Source organism: Haliotis rufescens, unplaced genomic scaffold, assembly GCF_023055435.1.
Source record: "Haliotis rufescens isolate VD_foot unplaced genomic scaffold, xgHalRufe1.0.p SCAF_8, whole genome shotgun sequence".
In the NCBI taxonomy this organism is placed as follows: domain Eukaryota; kingdom Metazoa; phylum Mollusca; class Gastropoda; order Lepetellida; family Haliotidae; genus Haliotis; species Haliotis rufescens.
Window position 1 is genome coordinate 12,959,539 of NW_025964372.1, and position 21,518 is coordinate 12,981,056.

The 21,518-nt window shown below is 46.8% G+C and overlaps 1 protein-coding gene across 9 annotated transcripts in view; it reads left to right on the top strand.

The window, feature by feature from the left end:
• LOC124117395 (voltage-dependent calcium channel type A subunit alpha-1-like) overlaps window positions 1-21,518 on the top strand; it is a 299,488-nt gene that overhangs the window by 86,822 nt on the left and 191,148 nt on the right. For all 9 annotated transcript variants that reach the window (XM_046479277.2, XM_048389674.1, XM_046479250.2 and 6 more), the window contains exon 2: window positions 3,425-3,671. In XM_046479277.2, coding sequence (XP_046335233.1) covers window positions 3,425-3,671 — 247 coding nt within the window. The remainder of the gene's footprint in view (window positions 1-3,424; window positions 3,672-21,518) is intronic.

Here is a 21,518-nt window from a genome sequence, read left to right on the forward strand (position 1 = left end):
CATGAACCGTTTCCTCTCCACGACACCTAAACATAGGCGTGCACAAAGAGGTATGTAGATTCATGACCGACAACAGTCAAATAACGTCATTAAGTGCGAATGATGCCTGAATAAACGTACACTGGACTGATGGAATGTCAAGTGGTATAATTAAGTTACTAATTATTTGCAGCTTCGTTAAAATGGTTAATATGTCCGAAGGAGGTTGATGCGTGACAGGATAGTCGCTCCGTGAGGTATGTTTACAAAGAAGCTCGCATGGTTCTAAAACACTGACAAATAGTTACGTAATCTACAAGCATATCATTAATCAATGTATTGAAATGTTAATCGCTGTTGCGCAGGTGTTTCCATGTGAGCACTAAACGCTTCGTCAAATTGCTTGAAATTGGATCGTCTGTCGACACCAGTCTCTTTCTTAATTTATTACCTGTGTGGCCGTTTATGGGATAGAAGATCACATATAGTTAACGGAATTATGTCCTTGAGCTTTTAGCCTAGTGACAGGAAACAACTGGTGCAACCATTCCTCGCTGTGATATATATATGGTTCGCTGACTTGGTTGATGCATGTCATCGTATCCCAATTGCGTAGATCGATGCTCATGATGTCAATCACTGGATTGTCTGGTCCAGACTCGATTATTTACGGCGGCGTTAAATTATCAACAAACAAAATATAAACTTTGAAAGCTGATCATGCCGTCACTCTCATGTGGTGAGGTGAAGTGCATTGCGGTTTAACGTCGCGTTCAGTATTATGCTCTTAGATAGCGACGTGCACGTGTGTATACTCTATGTTTATAACAAGTCTTGTTTCTATGGAAACGTTGGTTATTGAACTGTTAAAGAATTTAGATTGTCTAGCTTATGTGTCCGATGTACTTGGGGTGGGGTTGGGGTAAGGGGTGAGGGGGTCGGGGGTAGGATTAGAACCGACCCGTTTTGTTTTTTTGAGGGTAGGGGTGGTTAAATTAGTAATTTTCAGAGAATAAATTCCACGCCATAATGTCAAGTACAGCGTGCAGTGACAGACCCTCCTTGGGGTGTGCTGTCTCAACGACACCTCACCGCTTCTGGAGTGGAATCACTACTATATACTGCTAACGGTAAAACATTTCGCAGATGAATCTAAAAGTTCATTTATCAATAAAAATAACGACAGTCAAATATCGTTACAGCAAAACAGTTTTGACCCTTTTGAAATAGTCAATTATGCATTATATGTGGCTAAATAATTGAGTGAAGCTCTGCTCACCGTGTGTGGGTGGCGCAAGTATGCTGTGAGACTAAGGCGGGCTACATGTAGGGGCAGTTATATACAGGGTAAGTAGTTACAGTTGGCGATAGGTTGGTCTCAGAGACATTTTAAAAGTGTATTAACAGAACATAACGGATGATTGATGCACTAATCTTTTTTGATTTCCTGAACGTATTTGTGCCGTATATTATGCATATTTCAGTTTGTTTTCATTCGTGTCTTGGTAGTTACGCTGAACGAGGTTCCACAAGAATCTCAGTGTATTACACCACTGGACCATAATAACTTGCTTAATCTGATTGTGTTTAGGCTTGACCTCTTTTATGCGGACCTCTGTATTTACTAGATCCTGATAAGCGAGTGTTACAGATGACATGACCCCGCCGTGGCGCTGTGGCCTCATGAATCTTGACACGTTATCCTGGTAGTAACTGTTGTCGTTAAAATGACTGCATCATCTTTGTTTGGCATAATCTCCTGGCAGCATTGGACGTGAGTTGCTCGCTCAGTTAGGACTGATCGTCTGTGTGGTGTAGTGGACACAGCTTCTGTCGCCGATCACCTGGCCGTATCGTACCAACATGGTACTCTGTCTGGCGCTCGGCATTCAGGGGTTAAAACAAGAACTGACCGACTCTGAGTCAGTATACTGTGTTGTGTGGTGTCCATGTTTATATGAAGCATGGTATCTTAGTCGGCTCGCTCTATAAAACAGACATTAATCCTGAATAGTACAAGCCGCCACACACAGACACACGCACATACCGTTGTATTTAGATGTTTTGTGGCAGTTTCCTGTAGGGAACACAAGTAAATATCCCATGCAAGGAGGGGGTTCTTCAGTATTCAACCCACTGTTGTTTATCATGTAGGTTCGGGCGGGCTGCGTCAGATCAGCCGTACTGTGGTCTCAGATATTACTGTGTAACTTAGTATTACAATGTTTTAATGTGCGTGAGTTAAATACGAGGAACAAAAGCAGAGAGTTCAAAACACACATTCGAACCCGAAAATAGTTTCCTGGTATGAAGTTTGAAGATGAAAGAAGTGTTTTCTCACATTGGAGTTATTTCCCTTTGAATATTGTAAAGCCGTGTTCGCAACAAGCGGGATCAGGTTGAGAAGCTGGGCATTGGTCGTTGATGTAAAATCTCTGAATAAGTGACCTCGCTCAATCATTAATAGAGCGTATGCCCTTGTACAATAAACACAATGGTTAAACCCATTAAAGAAACGTATGGTTTAATGTCGCAAACGCACATGTTCAATGGCGTTATAGTGAGTGAGTTGGGTTAAACGCCGCTTTTAACATTATTTAAGTTATATCACGGCGTGTCAGCTTAATGTGGGAAGGAAGCTCGAAGTGATGCAGGTCTCAATCAATCAATCAATCAATCACATTGGAGATTTAACGTGCGTTTTCCGACTCAAGCGTATTTCGCACACGGGATGCAGGTCTCGGACGTTTACCACTTCGGCGAAACCCACGAGCACGGGTATGGAGCTGACAAACCTTGAAACATAATTGGGGCGAACTGGGATTCGAACACACAGTCATAGGTTCCTGGCGTGCCCAAGGGACGAAACTCTGCACAGCGAATCGCGGCGCCTTAGACGACTGTGCCACCTGTGCCCCCTCATGGCGTTATTGGGGCCACTGAGTCGAGTGGGGACTCCAAGTATAATCGTTTTGCAGTTTGGAGCTCCGCCTGGTATTTTAAAAAAACAACTCATAAAGTTGGGGTATCAAGAACTACGTGGTAAACGACATATGTCTTACCGTGTGACGAAGAGGTCACAATGCAAGTGTACAACGCGCCGTGTGGAGCAATATAGTTGCGCACTATGGTGAAGCAGACTCTACTGTACTGACCCTGGACTGATGATAGCACTGTTTTTTAGTTCATATTCTATTTTCAAATAAATTACCTCATTTATGGTTGATTCGTGATTTGAACATGGGCGTATTGGCCCTGTCAGCCCTTCCACGTGGTGTTGCACATACACATCACCAACTTCCACAACTATACGTCACGACTCCCTGACGTGTGAGCGTTAACGTCACAGACGTTAAGTGCAGTTTACCAAATATGGGAACATACATCATGTTCTCGTTTCGTCTGTGTCTGATCGTAACTAACGAAAATGATTTTGTTCTTTCAGCAAGTGGGCGTCTACGTTACAAGGCTCGCAACATGATCGGGGCGACGGGAAGCCGCCATGTATCGCAACGGCGGCGTGCCTCCATCGTATCTGGGAGCACCCCCTACCCCTCACTGTTCGGCCACATGGAGCAACTCTCGGAGGAGCCCGCCCCTAGGGTGGCGAGGCGTAGGGCTGTGGATACCTCAGATTTGCGCACATGCGCTCTACTACAGGGGAAGCTGAAAGAGCTTAAGACGTACCCAGAGTGAGTTATCGTTCCTTTTCTGTCACACTGATTAAAAGATTCCACCACGATTTGACGTTTTCTTCCGCTGCTGTGATCAATATTATCGTATCAGTAATTTAATCTTGAATTGCATGTAGATATTTGTAACAGTTCATAATCACCTGCTTACAATTACCAATTCTTCATCCTTCAGTAGTTAACGAGAATGATATTCATCTACATTACCTTAACACAAAATGAAAGGATAGGAGCATATGCCAGTATATTCAAATTTTGATTACCTAAATGGATATGGTATAATTTTGGCTTTATTTACATTTTTGCGACGTTTCAATGCAGATGCCTGATAATGGCGACATAATGTGCTCCCAAACGCCGCACAAATGTAACACAAAAGTAGTTATCCATAGCTTCATATTTACGTACAAATAAGTTATAGAATACTAACCGAGGACTGAGTTTGTATACGGCAGTTGAGTATAATTGTTGTTCAGTGATTGATGTGTCGCTATGTATGTTTCCCAGCCGGAGATGTTTATTTCAGTGTAACGGTAAACACAACACAGATGTCATGTGGTGTATTGCACATAGCCCTGGAATGGATTACCAATATCAACTTTACATGTGCCAATATACCATGTGTAACCAATCACCACGGAGGAAGTCCCATTGCCTCATGTTATTGCCCGGCAGTTAGTATCTGGGATCTGTTGCTTCTGACAGTGTGCTCCCGTTTATTCGAACTCCGAGGTGTCTAAAAAGAATTTTCATACTGCCCAACTAATACATGTTGATGTTCACCAGGTTTGACCTTTGAAATGTCACCTATGAATGTTTAGCCAATGGAGTTGGAGGAAACGCGAGCAAATTGCATATATTTATTGATTACATGTTTTTTCGACTTTCATTGTATGAATATTTCTGTTCTTACATAATTGTTTTCAAGATAAATACAGATAGACTTTGTAGACGAGTGCTATTCGTTTGAACTATTGTACACACGCAAAGAGAGTATTTGTATGTATGTATGTATGTATGTATGCATCACCATGAAATGTCGGCGTTGATATGAGCATTGTTGCCTGTTGGTTCTCAAGTTGAAACGCGAACGTTGACCTAGAAATCCGATTTTCCAATACACTGGGCCAGTACCTAGGACGCAAGTCAGATCGTAGAATGCGTCCAGTTGCCCTCGTCTCGCTTTTAGACCTCGCGAACCCTCTCGAATGAGGAAGTGAATCGAAAACTGTAAAGAAGCTTCTCACAGCGAAGCTCTCTATACCAGGAGAGTAAAGAAGATATCATGCGCTAAGACGGAGCTTGGACTGTAAACAACGAAGGGAGATCACTCTATTTTACGAGCTGCCTTGGGCATGCAACTAAATAAAAACCTAGCTACAACAGCTAAGGACGAAATTCTATGAGTGTTAGATTAGCTGCCCCAAACCATTGTGAAAGGACCTAATAATATATCTACTGCATCACACATTACAGCATCGAGCTGCTCCAGAGGGATGTTAATATTTATACTGGTGTAGCACATGTTCAATCTGACGCTCACGAATAGGCAGAACCAATGTTGTTCAAGTATCCGTTCAATAGCAAATGGATAAAAAGTGTATTATCTTGAATGGTGCGAGTTGACTCGCTGGGACATGCATAGGCGCCGTGTTACATGACCTGGTTAAAGAGTAATTCGAAGTGCGCACACCCGAGAGTTTAGAATTATAAACTGAGCATTCTGATGAACCGTCTGTTTTGGAAAACAAATTATCTCATCTGCATCTCATCAAATCTGACCGAAGGCTTTTAACTTTGTTAGTCGGGTATGTGGAGAAATAATTGTTGGTACATACGAGGGGTGTGTTTCATAAGTTATGAGCCTCACATAGAAGGGCTTGACCTAAAGACATTACAATTATTTATTATTCCTGATAATCCCTACCACACTGATAAACTTTTACCAACTATGTTGGGGGAATGTTATCATCACAGTTTCGTAGATGTTCATCTCTTGGCAAAAACGTTAACCACAGCTGCTATTACGTCATCGTCGAAGTGGATTCCGGCTGGAGCTTTCTACATTTTGGGAACAGATGAAAGTCTGATCAGCTAGGAGAATAGGTACGAGCAGTCTCGTGGATTGTAGCCACTGCAATGACTGATTTGTGCGTCTCACGTCTCAGTAGTCCTAATTTTATACCATAATTACCTCAAATGTGCAACATGATATGCTTCGTTTAGTGTCTGGTCTCTTGGAAGACCGTGAGGACACCATTGACGTACCAGAACAATGATGCCATCATCTCCTCAGCTTGTTGGACAGTCTTTCCCTTCTTTGGCAGTGGTGATGTCAAATGTTTGATAGCTGTTTGGACAGTCGTTGCAAGAACCTTCTCTTGATCAGCTTCAAACAGAGGTAGATTATCACGAGACATGTTGAGCTTGGTATGTTTTTGGTCAGATGTCAGGAGCTTTCGATACTAACGATCGGCTACTTGTTATCTTCAATGACAAAGTTCATGTGATAATGGGATGCGCTCTATTCTGGGAAATGCCTACTGAACATGAATATGACGCTCAGTCATACCCGGTCGGTCATCAACATTTCGTAGATTCTCTGAATCATTTCTGGTGTTGCTGACGTGACACGCATTCTAGGACGGAGTCGTCTACAAGGTTCTCCATGCCAATCTTAAACTCTGCATGCCACATCTTTACAATGGCATAGGAAGGGGCATCATTCACTGGGGTTGGACTCATATCGTCATCGATATTTGGTGTTAAGCCCTTTTTCTGCAAGAACTGGGGGCACGGGTGACCCAGTCGTCAAGGGCGCCGCGATTCGCAGTGCAGAGTTGCGTTCCTTGGACACTCCATAAACCTATGATTGTGGGTTCGAATCCCGCCTCGCCCCAATTATGTTACTAGGTTTGTCAGCACCATACCCGTACTCGTGGGTTTCACCGAAGTGTAAACGTCTGTGACCTGCATCACCTCGGGTTTTCCTCCCACATTAAGCTGACACGCCGCGATATAACTGGAATACTGTTAAAAACGGCGTTAAGCGTTCTTGATCGCTGCACTTGTTTGTCCGTTATCCGAAGATCATCGACCCCTGCTTATGTTACAATTTGCTGAATTGACTCAATTGTTGTGTGGATATACGTCCATGGCATCATGTAACGTTCAGAACAAACCAATCGCAAATGTTACGCAATTGCTTCCATGCTAAGCTCAGAACTTAGCAATCAACATTCGTATATTCTCATTTGAATTTTTCCAACATGGCGAGTTCCTCTGCATGGTGTTAAATATATTGACATTGATAGGTTGTTCGGGCCTAGGCACGTAATGAGTTAAGACTGGAGATCTGTCCGCGCTTCCAAGCTGCTCCGGTTCTGCTGTAATGTTCCAGTATTTTGTGACCGGAGACTCGGAGTCTGCTGCCGCCGCTGAGCATGCGCAGAAAATCAATACTCCCTGACAAAACTCGGCATTAATATTTTATCCTTTTTGCAAGAATTGCTGCCTCTGTCTATTGATATCCCCGGCCAGATATCATCTGTACCCGAGCAGAAACTGACTGCACGTGTAGGCTATGTGAAGTGTATGGATGCTGGTGGTAGCGTAGTATCTCGACGGATGTCGTCCGTGAAGATAGGTTGATCAGACTGGTATTTCTGCTGTCGTTTTTGGTGATCCAGCTGTAATGTGATTCAGTTCAGTTCTGTAGCTCGCCTCCCGATGCATAGATCAGGTCGGTGCGCATCACAGACATCACATGTGCAGGATACCGACATTTTGGATGCTGTCATTAACATGATTGCATATTTTACTTCTTTGAATTGTACGACACTATGTCGTTTACTTTGGCAACCATTTCACCAGGTCTTAACATCGCGGATCCGCCAATCAACTTTGATTTAGTGTTTCGTTTATAGATCACACTTTGTAGTTTACACTGCTGATTGCGAATTGCAATGGGATTTTCTAATGGTAAATTATGTTGAATTTCCGAACGCATGCATATTGTCATGGATTCTGATACTGTCCAAGCCAGCTTGCATAACTACATAGGCTCAAGTGTCTGGCGGAGGCTGCACAACGACAGAGGTTCAACTGTCTAGTGTAGCTTTCATAATGACAGAGGTTCAACTGTCTAGTGTAGCTTTCATAATGACAGAGGTTCAACTGTCTAGAGTAGCTTGCATAATGACAGACGTTCAACTGTTCAGTGCAGCTTGCATAATAACAGAGGTTCAACTGTCTGTTGTAGCTTGCATAATGACAGGGGTTCAACTGTCTGTTGTAGCTTGCATAATGACAGAGGTTCAACTGTCTAGTGTAGCTTGCATAATGACAGAGGTTCAGCTGTCTGTTGTAGCTTGCATAATGACAGAGGTTCAACTGTCTAGAGTAGCTTGCATAATGAGAGAGGTTCAAATGTCTAGTGTAGCTTGCATAACGACAGAGGTTCAACTGTCTAGTGAAGCTTGCATATTGACAGAGGTTCAACTGTCTAGTGTAGCTTGCATAACGACATAGGTTCAACTGTCTGTTGTAGCTTGCATAATGACAGGGGTTCAACTGTCTAGTGTAGCTTGCATAATGACATAGGTTCAACTGTCTAGTGAAGCTTGCATAATGACAGAGGTTCAACTGTCTGTTGTAGCTTGCATAATGACAGAGGTTCAACTGTCTAGTGTAGCTTCCATAATGACAGAGGTTCAACTGCCTAGTGTAGCTTGCATAACGACAGAGGTTCAACTGTCTAGAGTAGCTTGCATAATGACAGACGTTCAACTGTCTGTTGTAGCTTGCATAATGACAGGGGTTCAACTGTCTAGTGTAGCTTGCATAATGACAGAGGTTCAACTGTCTTGTGAAGATTGCATAATGACAGAGGTTCAACTCCTTAGTGTAGCTTGCATAACGACAGAGGTTCAACTGTCTGCTGTAGCTTCCATAATGACAGAGGTTCAACTGTCTGTTGTAGCTTGCATAATGACAGAGGTTCAACTGTCTAGAGTAGCTTGCATAATGAGAGAGGTTCAAATGTCTAGTGTAGCTTGCATAACGACAGAGGTTCAACTGTCTAGTGAAGCTTGCATATTGACAGGGGTTCAACTGTCTAGTGTAGCTTGCATAACGACATAGGTTCAACTGTCTGTTGTAGCTTGCAAAATGACAGGGGTTCAACTGTCTAGTGTAGCTTGCATAATGACATAGGTTCAACTGTCTAGTGAAGCTTGCATAATGACAGAAGTTCAACTGTCTGTTGTAGCTTGCATAATGACAGAGGTTCAACTGTCTAGTGTAGCTTCCATAATGACAGAGGTTCAACTGCCTAGTGTAGCTTGCATAACGACAGAGGTTCAACTGTCTAGAGTAGCTTGCATAATGACAGACGTTCAACTGTCTGTTGTAGCTTGCATAATGACAGGGGTTCAACTGTCTAGTGTAGCTTGCATAATGACATAGGTTCAACTGTCTTGTGTAGCTTGCATAATGACAGAGGTTCAACTGTCTGTTGTAGCTTGCATAATGACAGAGGTTCAACTGCCTAGTGTAGCTTGCATAACGACAGGGGTTAAACTGTCTGTTGTAGCTTGCATAATGACAGAGTCATCTGCCTAGTGTAGCTTGCATAATGACAGAGTCATCTGCCTAGTCTAGCTTGCATAACGAGAGAGGTTTACTGTCTAGTGTAGCTTGCATAATGACAGAGGTTAAACTGTCTAGTGTAGCTTGCATAACGACAGAGGTTCAACTCTCAAGAGTAGCTTGCATAATGACAGAGGTTCAACTGTCTATTCCAGCTTGCATAATGACAGGGGTTCAACTGCCTAGTGTAGCTTGCATAATGACAGAGGTTCAACTGTCTAGTGTAGCTTGCATAATGACAGGTTACACTGTCTAGTGTAGCTTGCATACTGGCAGAGGTTCAACTGTCTAGTGTAGCTTGCATAATGACCGATGTTCAACTTTCTAGTGTAGCTTGCATAATGACAGAGGTTCAAGTGTCTAGTGCAGCTTGCATAATGACAGAGGTTCAAGTGTCAAGTGTAGCTTGCATACTGACAGAGGTTCAACTGTCTGTTGTAGCTTGCATACTGGCAGAGGTTCAACTGTCTAGTGTAGCTTGCATAATGACAGAGGTTCAACTGTCTATTGTAGCTTGCATAATGACAAAGGTTCCACTGTCTAGTGTAGCTTGCATAACGACAGATATTCAGCTGCCTGGTGTAGCATGCATAACAACAGAGTTTCAATTGTCTAGTGTAGCTTTCATAACGATTGAGGTACAACTGTCCAGTGTAACTTCCATAAAGACAGGGGCGGTTGGGTAGCCTAGTGGTTAAAGCGTTCGCTCGTCACGCCGAAGACCCGGGTTCGAATCCCGACATGGGTACAATGTGTGAAGCCCATTTCTGGTGTCCCCCGCCGTGATATTGCTGGAATATTGCTAAAAGCGGCGTAAAATCATACTCACTCACTCACTCACTCCATAAAGACAGAGGTTTAACTGTCTAGTGTAGCTTGCGTATCGAAAGAGGTTCAACTGTCTAGTGTAGCTTGCGTATCGACAGAGGTTCAACTGTTTGGTCTACCTTGCATAACGACAGAGGTTCAACTGTCTAGTGTAAATTACATGAATCCAGCTGATCTTGCATTAGAAATGGGATTCAGTTACACGAATCTAGCTGATCTTGCATTATAAATTGGATTCAGTTACACGAATCTAGCTAATCTTGCATTCTGAATGAGATTCGGTTACATGAATCCATCTGCTCTTGCATTATAAATGGGATTCAGTTACACGAATCAAGCTGATCTTGCATTATAAATGGGATTCAGTTACACGAATCTAGCTGATCTTGCAATCTGAATGAGATTCAGTTACATGAATCCAGCTGATCTTGCATTATAAATTGGATTCAGTAACATGAATCCAGCTGATCTCGCATTATGAATGAGATTCAGTTACACGAATCCAGCTGATCTTGCATTATAAATGGGATTTAGTTACACGAATCCAGCTGATCTTGCATTATAAATGAGATTCAGTTACATGAATCTAGCTGATCTTGCATTATAGATGGGATTCAGTTACATGAATCCAGCTGATCTTGCATTATAAATGGGATTGAGTTACATGAATCCAGCTGATCTTGCATTATAAATGAGATTCAGTTACACGAATCTAGCTGATCTTGCATTATAAATGGGATTGAGTTACATGAATCCAGCTGATCTTCCATTGTGAATGAGATTCAGTTACATGAATCCAGCTGATCTTGCATTAAAAATGGGATTCAGTTACATGAATCCAGCTGATCTTGCATTATAAATGGGATTCAGTTACACGAATCTTGCTGATCTTGCATTATAAATGAGATTCAGTTACACGAATCCAGCTGATCTTCCATTATAAATGAGATTCAGTTACACGAATCCAGCTGATCTTGCATTATGAATAAGATTCAGTTACACGAATCCAGCTGATCTTGCATTATGAATGAGATTCAGTTACACGAATCCAGCTGATTTTGCATTATGATGAGGATTCTTTGATTTAAATTGTTGCCTGATTAATCCGTTCACTCTTAAGTAAAGTATTCATCTCTATCGTTGCGCCTGTAACAAGCCAACTACGTTGTTCAGCGTTGATTGTGTTGAAAACAACCTTTTTGTTGGCAAATAATGTGTTGGGGTTGAGTTGGGATTTTCAGACTTTTGTGTGTACCCTGGAAGAGGGTATGGGCTGCCGGACAGAGGCTAGAGAGGCAAGTTTATCGGATAGAGGTTAGATAGTATGACTATCTGACAAAATGTAGGGAGTATGGACTATTGTAGAGATTAGAGAGTATGGGTTATTGTAGAGATTAGAGAGTATGGACTATTGTAGAGATTAGAGAGTATGGATTATTGTAGAGATTAGAGAGTATGGACTATTGTAGAGATTAGAGAGTATGAACTATTGAAGAGATTAGAGAGTATGGACTATTGTAGAAAAATAGAGAGTATGGACTATTGTAGAGATAAGAAAGTATAGACTACTGTAGAGATTAGAGAGTATGGACATTTGTAGAGATTAGAGAGCATGGGCTATTGTAGAGATTAGAGAATATAGACTATTGTGGAGATTGGAGAGTATGGACTATTGTAGAGATAAGAGAGTATGGACTATTTTAGAGAGTATAGACTATTGTAGAGATTAGAGAGTATGGACTATTGTAGAGATTAGAGAGTATGGGCTATTGTCGAGATAAGAGAGTATGGAATTATCGGACAGGAGTCAAACGTGATGGGCAGTAAAAGGGGATGACCTTCTGGGACAGAGTTGGGCGTAATGGCTTGAGTGACAGGACGTGACAGGGACAGAGGTGGGCAGTATGGGTTGAATGACAGGACGTGACAGGGACAGAGGTGGGCAGTATGGGTTGAGTGACAGGACGTGACAGGGACAGAGGTGGGCAGTATGGGTTGAGTGACAGGACGTGACAGGGACAGAGCAGGGCAGTATGGGTTGAGTGACAGGACGTGACAGGGACAGAGGTGGGCAGTATGGGTTGAATGACAGGACGTGACAGGGACAGAGCAGGGCAGTATGGGTTGAGTGACAGGACGTGACAGGGACAGAGGTGAGCAGTATGGGTTGAGTTACAGGACGTGACAGGGACAGAGCAGGGCAGTATGGGTTGAGTGACAGGACGTGACAGAGACAGAGGTGGCCAGTATGGGTTGAGTTACAGGACGTGACAGGGACAGAGGTGGGCAGTATGGGTTGAGTTACAGGACGTGACAGGGACAGAGGTGGGCAGTATGGGTTGAGTTACAGGACGTGACAGGGACAGAGGTGAGCAGTATGGGTTGAGTTACAGGACGTGACAGGGACAGAGGTGGGCAGTATGGGTTGAGTTACAGGACGTGACAGGGACAGAGGTGGGCAGTATGGGTTGAGTGACAGGACGTGACAGGGACAGAGGTGATCAGTATGGGTTGAGTTACAGGACGTGACAGGGACAGAGCAGGGCAGTATGGGTTGAGTTACAGGACGTGACAGGGACAGAGGTGGGCAGTATGGGTTGAGTGACAGGACGTGACAGGGACAGAGGTGGGCAGTATGGGTTGAGTTACAGGACGTGACAGAGACAGAGGTGGGCAGTATGGGTTGAGTGACAGGACGTGACAGGGACAGAGGCGGGCAGTATGGGTTGAGTTACAGGACGTGACAGGGACAGAGGTGGGCAGTATGGGTTGAGTTACAGGACGTGACAGGGACAGAGCAGGGCAGTATGGGTTGAGTTACAGGACGTGACAGGGACAGAGGTGGGCAGTATGGGTTGAGTTACAGGACGTGACAGGGACAGAGGTGGGCAGTATGGGTTGAGTTACAGGACGTGACAGGGACAGAGCAGGGCAGTATGGGTTGAGTTACAGGACGTGACAGGGACAGAGGTGGGCAGTATGGGTTGAGTTACAGGACGTGACAGGGACAGAGGTGGGCAGTATGGGTTGAATTACAGGACGTGACAGGGACAGAGGTGGGCAGTATGGGTTGAATGACAGGACGTGACAGGGACAGAGGTGGGCAGTATGGGTTGAGTGACAGGACGTGACAGGGACAGAGGTGGGCAGTATGGGTTGAATGACAGGACGTGACAGGGACAGAGCAGGGCAGTATGGGTTGAGTGACAGGACGTGACAGGGACAGAGGTGATCAGTATGGGTTGAGTTACAGGACGTGACAGGGACAGAGGTGGGCAGTATGGGTTGAGTTACAGGACGTGACAGGGACAGAGGTGGGCAGTATGGGTTGAGTTACAGGACGTGACAGGGACAGCACGGAATCCTTCCAGCAGGGAGCAGTTGTGATCTGGGGAAATTTATGAGATTAGTCTTGTTGTCAGAGAATGAGTGCGATCTGCTGTGAAACGTCGTTTCCTGGCATTTGAAGGTTCACGTGTAGATTGGTGGTGTACCCAATGTGTGCAGTCTGCCTTATCGCCGATGCGACATAACCCTTAATGCTATGAATATTTTAATATCAATGTCCTGACATGAAAGGTCACGGGAATTATGTATTTCGCTTAACTCGGCCATTTGTAGATCCTTTAAGACTGCCGGACAGATTTCCTGAGAGGCGAAAGAGGAAGCTATCGTCCTTTGTGAACATATTGATTAAATTCTTGCCTGAAATTCTCGGATTCCAACCATCTGCGGCATTACCCTCAGATCACCTTATTGTGCTATTTACAGCTGTTAAACCAATTTGTGTATATAATATACCGTGTTTCTATCACCTTATGGTGCTATTTACAGCTGTTAAACCAATTTGTGTATATAATATACCGTGTTTCTATCACCTTATGGTGCTATTTACAGCTGTTAAACCAATTTGTGTATATAATATACCGTGTTTCTATAACGTGATGGTCGCCTGAAACATACTTTTGTTGACATTTGGAATGACTAGCAGACTAAAATGCGACTATGGACGGGAAGCTGATCTGATTAAAAGCTCACATGGTATAACATGTTGTTTTGAAAATTGCTCAGCTTTTACTGTCTTCTTTTTTCCCTAGTTCGGGTTCAAAATGGCGGTTTAGAATGTCAGTTATGGGTTCAATTACCTTCAGGAGTACAATCAGTGCTGCAGTTCTGTTAAACGACGTATCACTCACTCACTCCGGAGTCCATCTTCCGTGTCTCACCCCATCAGTCGGACGACAAGGGCGTGCGAGATAGTTTGGGAAACAGCTACACACATGGACTGGGGAATGTGGGCGTGGATGAATGGAGGGAGTGGATGAATGGAGGGAGTGGATGAATGGAGGGAGTGGATGAATGGAGGGAGTGGATGAATGGAGGGAGTGGATGAATGGAGGGAGTGGATGAATGGAGGGAGTGGTAGATGGTGGGTGGAGCCAACAGAACGACAACATGGAGTGAGACAGAAGGATGTACTCATATCATAGCAGATTAATGGAGAACGAATGTCAACAATAACCTACCGTAAGAAAAAAACAACCGTTCCGCCAACACGAGTAAATACAATATTGTATCGTAAGGTTATAATAAAAAACAGCTCTGACAGCAGCGCTAAAATTGATTGATTGTCACCTACCCAGCTATAGCGAGAGCTTATGAGTTTTCAGTATGTTAAATTTCCACTTAACTGGACGTTGTGTTGATATCATGTGACCGGGCCGACAGTTCAATGTCAACTATTACAAACATCGATTAGTTAATGAATGCAGCAAACGGCAACAAGTGAGCTCGACCTTTTGTCTACACACGGGTACGGGTACGGGTGCCGGTTATGTTGCCGCCTTGCTTCCAGTTGAAATACAACATACTGATGCTCTGTCACACACCGCCACGTCTCGCTATACAGATACACCCACCTGACATACAGCCACACACCGCCACGTCACGCTATACAGATACACCCAGCTGACATACAGTCACACACCGCCACGTCACGCTATACAGATACACCCAGCTGACATACAGCCACACACCGCCACGTCATGCTATACAGATACACCAAGCTGACATACAGTCACACACCGCCATGTCAAGCTATACAGATACACCAAGCTGACATACAGTCACACACCGCCACGTCAAGCTATACAGATACACCCAGCTGACATACAGTCACACACCACCACGTCAAGCTATACATATACACCAAGCTGACATACAGTCACACACCGCCACGTCAAGCTATACAGATACACCCAGCTGACATACAGCCACACGACGCCACGTCACGCTATACAGATACACCCAGCTGACATACAGCCACACACAACCACGTCACGCTATACAGATACACCCAGCTGACATACAGTCACACACCGCCACGTCAAACTATACAGATACACCAAGCTGACATACAGCCACACACCGCCACGTCACGCTATACAGATACACCCAGCTGACATACAGTCACACACCGCCACGTCACGCTATACAGATACACCCAGCTGACATACAGCAATACACCGCCACGTCACGCTATACAGATACACCCAGCTGACATACAGTCACATGACGCCACGTCACGCTATACAGATACACCCAGCTGACATACAGTCACACACCGCCACGTCACGCTATACAGATACACCCACCTGACATACAGCCACACACCGCCACGTCACGCTATACAGATACACCCAGCTGACATACAGCCACACACCGCCACGTCACGCTATACAGATACACCCACCTGACATACAGCCACACACCGCCACGTCACGCTATACAGATACACCCAGCTGACATACAGTCACACACCGCCACGTCACGCTATACAGATACACCCACCTGACATACAGCCACACACCGCCACGTCACGCTATACAGATACACCCACCTGACATACAGCCACACACCGCCACGTCACGCTATACAGATACACCCAGCTGACATACAGCCACACACCGCCATGTCACGCTATACAGATACACCCAGCTGACATACAGCCACACACCGCCATGTCACGCTATACAGCTACACCCAGCTGACATACAGCCACACACCACCATGTAACTCTATACAGATACACCCAGCTGGCATACAGCCACACACCACCACACACCGCCACGTCAAGCTATACAGATACACCAAGCTGACATACAGTCACACACCGCCACGTCAAGCTATACAGATACACCCAGCTGACATACAGTCACACACCACCACGTCAAGCTATACATATACACCAAGCTGACATACAGTCACACACCGCCACGTCAAGCTATACAGATACACCCAGCTGACATACAGCCACACGACGCCACGCCACGCTATACAGATACACCCAGCTGACATACAGCCACACACAACCACGTCACGCTATACAGATACACCCACCTGACATACAGCCACACACCGCCACGTCACGCTATACAGATAGACCCAGCTGACATACAGTCACACACCGCCACGTCACGCTATACAGATACACCAAGCTGACATACAGCCACACACCACCATGTAACTCTATACAGATACACCCAGCTGGCATACAGCCACACACCACCACACACCGCCACGTCAAGCTATACAGATACACCAAGCTGACATACAGTCACACACCGCCACGTCAAGCTATACAGATACACCCAGCTGACATACAGTCACACACCACCACGTCAAGCTATACATATACACCAAGCTGACATACAGTCACACACCGCCACGTCAAGCTATACAGATACACCCAGCTGACATACAGCCACACGACGCCACGCCACGCTATACAGATACACCCAGCTGACATACAGCCACACACAACCACGTCACGCTATACAGATACACCCACCTGACATACAGCCACACACCGCCACGTCACGCTATACAGATAGACCCAGCTGACATACAGTCACACACCGCCACGTCACGCTATACAGATACACCAAGCTGACATACAGCCACACACCGCCACGTCACACTATAAAGATACACCCAGCTGACATACAGTCACACACCGCCACGTCACGCTATACAGATACACCCAGCTGACATATAGCCACACACCGCCACGTCACGCTATACAGATACACCAAGCTGACATACAGTCACACACCGCCACGTCAAGCTATACAGATACACCAAGCTGACATACAGTCACACACCGCCACGTCAAGCTATACAGATACACCCAGCTGACATACAGTCACACACCGCCACGTCAAGCTATACAGATACACCCAGCTGACATACAGTCACAAGCCACCACGTCAAGCTATACATATACACCAAGCTGACATACAGTCACACACCGCCACGTCAAGCTATACGGCTACACCCAGCTGACATACAGCCACACGACGCCACGTCACGCTATACAGATACACCCAGCTGACATACAGCCACACACAACCACGTCACGCTATACAGATACACCCACCTGACATACAGCCACACACCGCCACGTCATGCTATACAGATACACCCAGCTGACATACAGTCACACACCGCCACGTCACGCTATACAGATACGCCCAGCTGACATACAGCCACACACCGCCACGTCACGCTATACAGATACACCCAGCTGACATACAGTCACACACCGCCACGTCACGCTATACAGATACACCCAGCTGACATACAGCCACACACCGCCACGTCACGCTATACAGATACACCCAGCTGACATACAGCCACACACCGCCACGTCACGCTATACAGATACACCCAGTTGACATACAGTCACACACCGCCACGTCAAGCTATACGGCTACACCCAGCTGACATACAGCCACACACCACCACGTTACTCTATACAGATACACCCAGCTGACATACAGCCACACACCGCCACGTCACGCTATACAGATACACCCAGCTGACATCCAGCACGGTGAAGCTCAGCCAATCACATTCAGCCGACTCTGCGTTAAGTCCCGCACCTGGCTGGTGCCGCTCGAAATGAATGAATCTTTGACAACGCTATTGCGGATTTAAATGGATCTCTTGCTAAGTGGAATGAATTGGTACATTGATGTTTTGGTTTGAAATATTTGCATAATGAACCTGCGGGATTATGTGCGAATACCGGACCCGCCTCTGGTTGTGTGGGAATAGTATGTTTACATCGCGATGGATGTCCAGGGTCGTGGTTGCATGATCAAGTGGGTGTCCAGGGTAGAGGTAGCACGGTGGAGTGGGTGTCCAGGGTAGAGTTAGCATGGTGAAGTGGGTGTCCAGGGTAGAGGTAGCACGGTGGAGTGGGTGTTCAACAGGGGTGTCCAGGGTAGAGGTAGCACGGTGAAGTGGGTGTCCAGGGTAGAGGTAGCACGGTGGAGTGGGTGTTCAACAAGGGTGTCCAGGGTAGAGGTAGCATGGTGAAGTGGGTGTCCAGGGTAGAGGTAGCACGGTGGAGTGGGTGTCCAGGGTAGAGGTAGCATGGTGAAGTGGGTGTCCAGGGTAGAGGTAGCACGGTGGAGTGGGTGTTCAACAAGGGTGTCCAGGGTAGAGGTAGCATGGTGAAGTGGGTGTCCAGGGTAGAGGTAGCATGGTGAAGTTGGTGTCCAGGGTAGAGGTAGCACGGTGGAGTGGGTGTTCAACAAGGGTGTCAAGGGTAGAGGTAACACGGTGGAGTGGGTTTCCAGGGTAGAGGTAGCATGGTGAAGTCGGTGTCCAGGGTAGAGGTAGCATGGTGAAGTGGGTGTTCAACAAGGGTGTCCAGGGTAGAGATAGCACGGCGGAGTGGGTTTCCAGGGTAGAGGTAGCATGGTGAAGTGGGTGTCCAGGGTAGAGGTAGCATGGTGAAGTGGGTGTTCAACAAGGGTGTCCAGGGTAGAGGTAGCACGGTGGAGTGGGTGTTCAACAAGGGTGTCCAGGGTAGAGGTAGCACGATGGAGTTGGTGTTCAACAAGGGTGTCCAGGGTAGAGGTAGCAAGATGGAGTGGGTGTTCAACAAGGGTGTCCAGGGTAGAGATAGCACGGCGGAGTGGGTTTCCAGGGTAGAGGTAGCATGGTGAAGTGGGTGTCCAGGGTAGAGGTAGCATGGTGAAGTGGGTGTTCAACAAGGGTGTCCAGGGTAGAGGTAGCACGGTGGAGTGGGTGTTCAACAAGGGTGTCCAGGGTAGAGGTAGCACGATGGAGTTGGTGTTCAACAAGGGTGTCCAGGGTAGAGGTAGCAAGATGGAGTAGGTGTTCAACAAGGGTGTCCAGGGTAGAGGTAGCACGATGGAGTGGGTGTCCAGGGTAGAGGTAGCACGGTGGAGTGGGTGTCAAGGGTAGAGGTAGCATGGTGAAGTGGGTGTCCAGGGTAGAGGTAGCACGGTGGAGTGGGTGTCCAGGGTAGAGGTAGCATGGTGAAGTGGGTGTCCACGGTAGAGGTAGCACGGTGGAGTGGGTGTCCAGGGTAGAGGTAGCACGGTGGAGTGGGTGTCAAGGGTAGAGGTAGCATGGTGAAGTGGGTGTCCAGGGTAGAGGTAGCACGGTAGAGTGGGTGTTCAACAAGGGTGTCCAGGGTAGAGGTAGCATGGTGAAGTGGGTGTTCAACAAGGGTGTCCTGGGTAGAGGTAGCACGGTGGAGTGGGTGTTCAACAAGGGTGTCCAGGGTAGAGGTAGCACGATGGAGTTGGTGTTCAACAAGGGTGTCCAGGGTAGAAGTAGCACGGTGGAGTGGGTGTCAAGGGTAGAGGTAGCATGGTGAAGTGGGTGTCCAGGGTAGAGGTAGCATGGTGAAGTGGGTGTTCAACAAGGATGTCCAGGGTCGTGGTTGCATGATGAAGTGGGTGTTTAACAAGGGTGTCCAGGGTAGAGGTAGCACGGTGGAGTGGGTTTTCAACAAGGGTGTCCAGGGTAGAGGTAGCACGATGGAGTTGGTGTTCAACAAGGGTGTCCAGGGTAGAGGTAGCACGGTGGAGTGGGTGTTCAACAAGGGTGTCCAGGGTAGAGGTAGCACGATAGAGTTGGTGTTCAACAAGGGTGTCCAGGGTAGAGGTAGCACGATGGAGTGGGTGTTCAACAAGGGTGTCCAGGGTAGAGGTAGCACGATGGAGTTGGTGTTCAACAAGGGTGTACAGGGTAGAGGAAGCACGATGGAGTGGGTGTTCAACAAGGGTGTCCAGGGTAGAGGTAGCACGATGGAGTGGGTGTCCAGGGTAGAGGTAGCACGGTGGAGTGGGTGTCAAGGGTAGAGGTAGCATGGTGAAGTGGGTGTCCAGGGTAGAGGTAGCACGGTGGAGTGGGTGTCCAGGGTAGAGGTAGCATGGTGAAGTGGGTGTCCACGGTAGAGGTAGCACGGTGGAGTGGGTGTCCAGGGTAGAGGTAGCACGGTGGAGTGGGTGTCAAGGGTAGAGGTAGCATGGTGAAGTGGGTGTCCAGGGTAGAGGTAGCACGGTAGAGTGGGTGTTCAACAAGGGTGTCCAGGGTAGAGGTAGCATGGTGAAGTGGGTGTTCAACAAGGGTGTCCTGGGTAGAGGTAGCACGGTGGAGTGGGTGTTCAACAAGGGTGTCCAGGGTAGAGGTAGCACGGTGGAGTGGGTTTCCAGGGTAGAAGTAGCATGGTGAAGTGGGTGTCCAGGGTAGAGGTAGCACGGTGGAGTGGGTGTTCAACAAGGGTGTCCAGGGTAGAGGTAGCACGATGGAGTTGGTGTTCAACAAGGGTGTCCAGGGTAGAGGTAGCACGGTGGAGTGTGTGTTCAACAAGGGTGTCCAGGGTAGAGGTAGCACGATAGAGTTGGTGTTCAACAAGGGTGTCCAGGGTAGAGGTAGCACGATGGAGTGGGTGTTCAACAAGGGTGTCCAGGGTAGAGGTAGCACAGTGGAGTTGGTGTCCAGGGAAGAGGTAGCACGGTGGAGTGGGTGTCCAGGGTAGAGGTAGCACGGTGGAGTGGGTGTTCAACAAGGGTGTCCAGGGTAGAGGTAGCACGGTGGAGTGGGTGTTCAACAAGGGTGTCCTGGGTAGAGGTAGCACGGTGGAGTGGGTTTCCAGGGTAGAGGTAGCACGGTGGAGTGGGTGTTCAACAAGGGTGTCCAGGGTAGAGGTAGCATGGTGAAGTGGGTGTCAAGGGTAGAGGTAGCATGGTGAAGTGGGTGTCCAGGGTAGAGGTAGCACGGTGGAGTGGGTGTCCAGGGTAGAGGTAGCATGGTGAAGTGGGTGTCCAGGGTAGAGGTAGCACGGTGAGTGGGCGTTCAACAAGGGTGTCCAGGGTAGAGGTAGCATGGTGAAGTGGGTGTTCAACAAGGATGTCCAGGGTAGAGGTAGCACGGTGGAGTGGGTTTCCAGGGTAGAGGTAGCATGGGGAAGTGGGTGTTCAACAAGGGTGTCCAGGGTAGAGGTAGCACGGTGGAGTGGGTTTCCAGGGTAGAGGTAGCATGGGG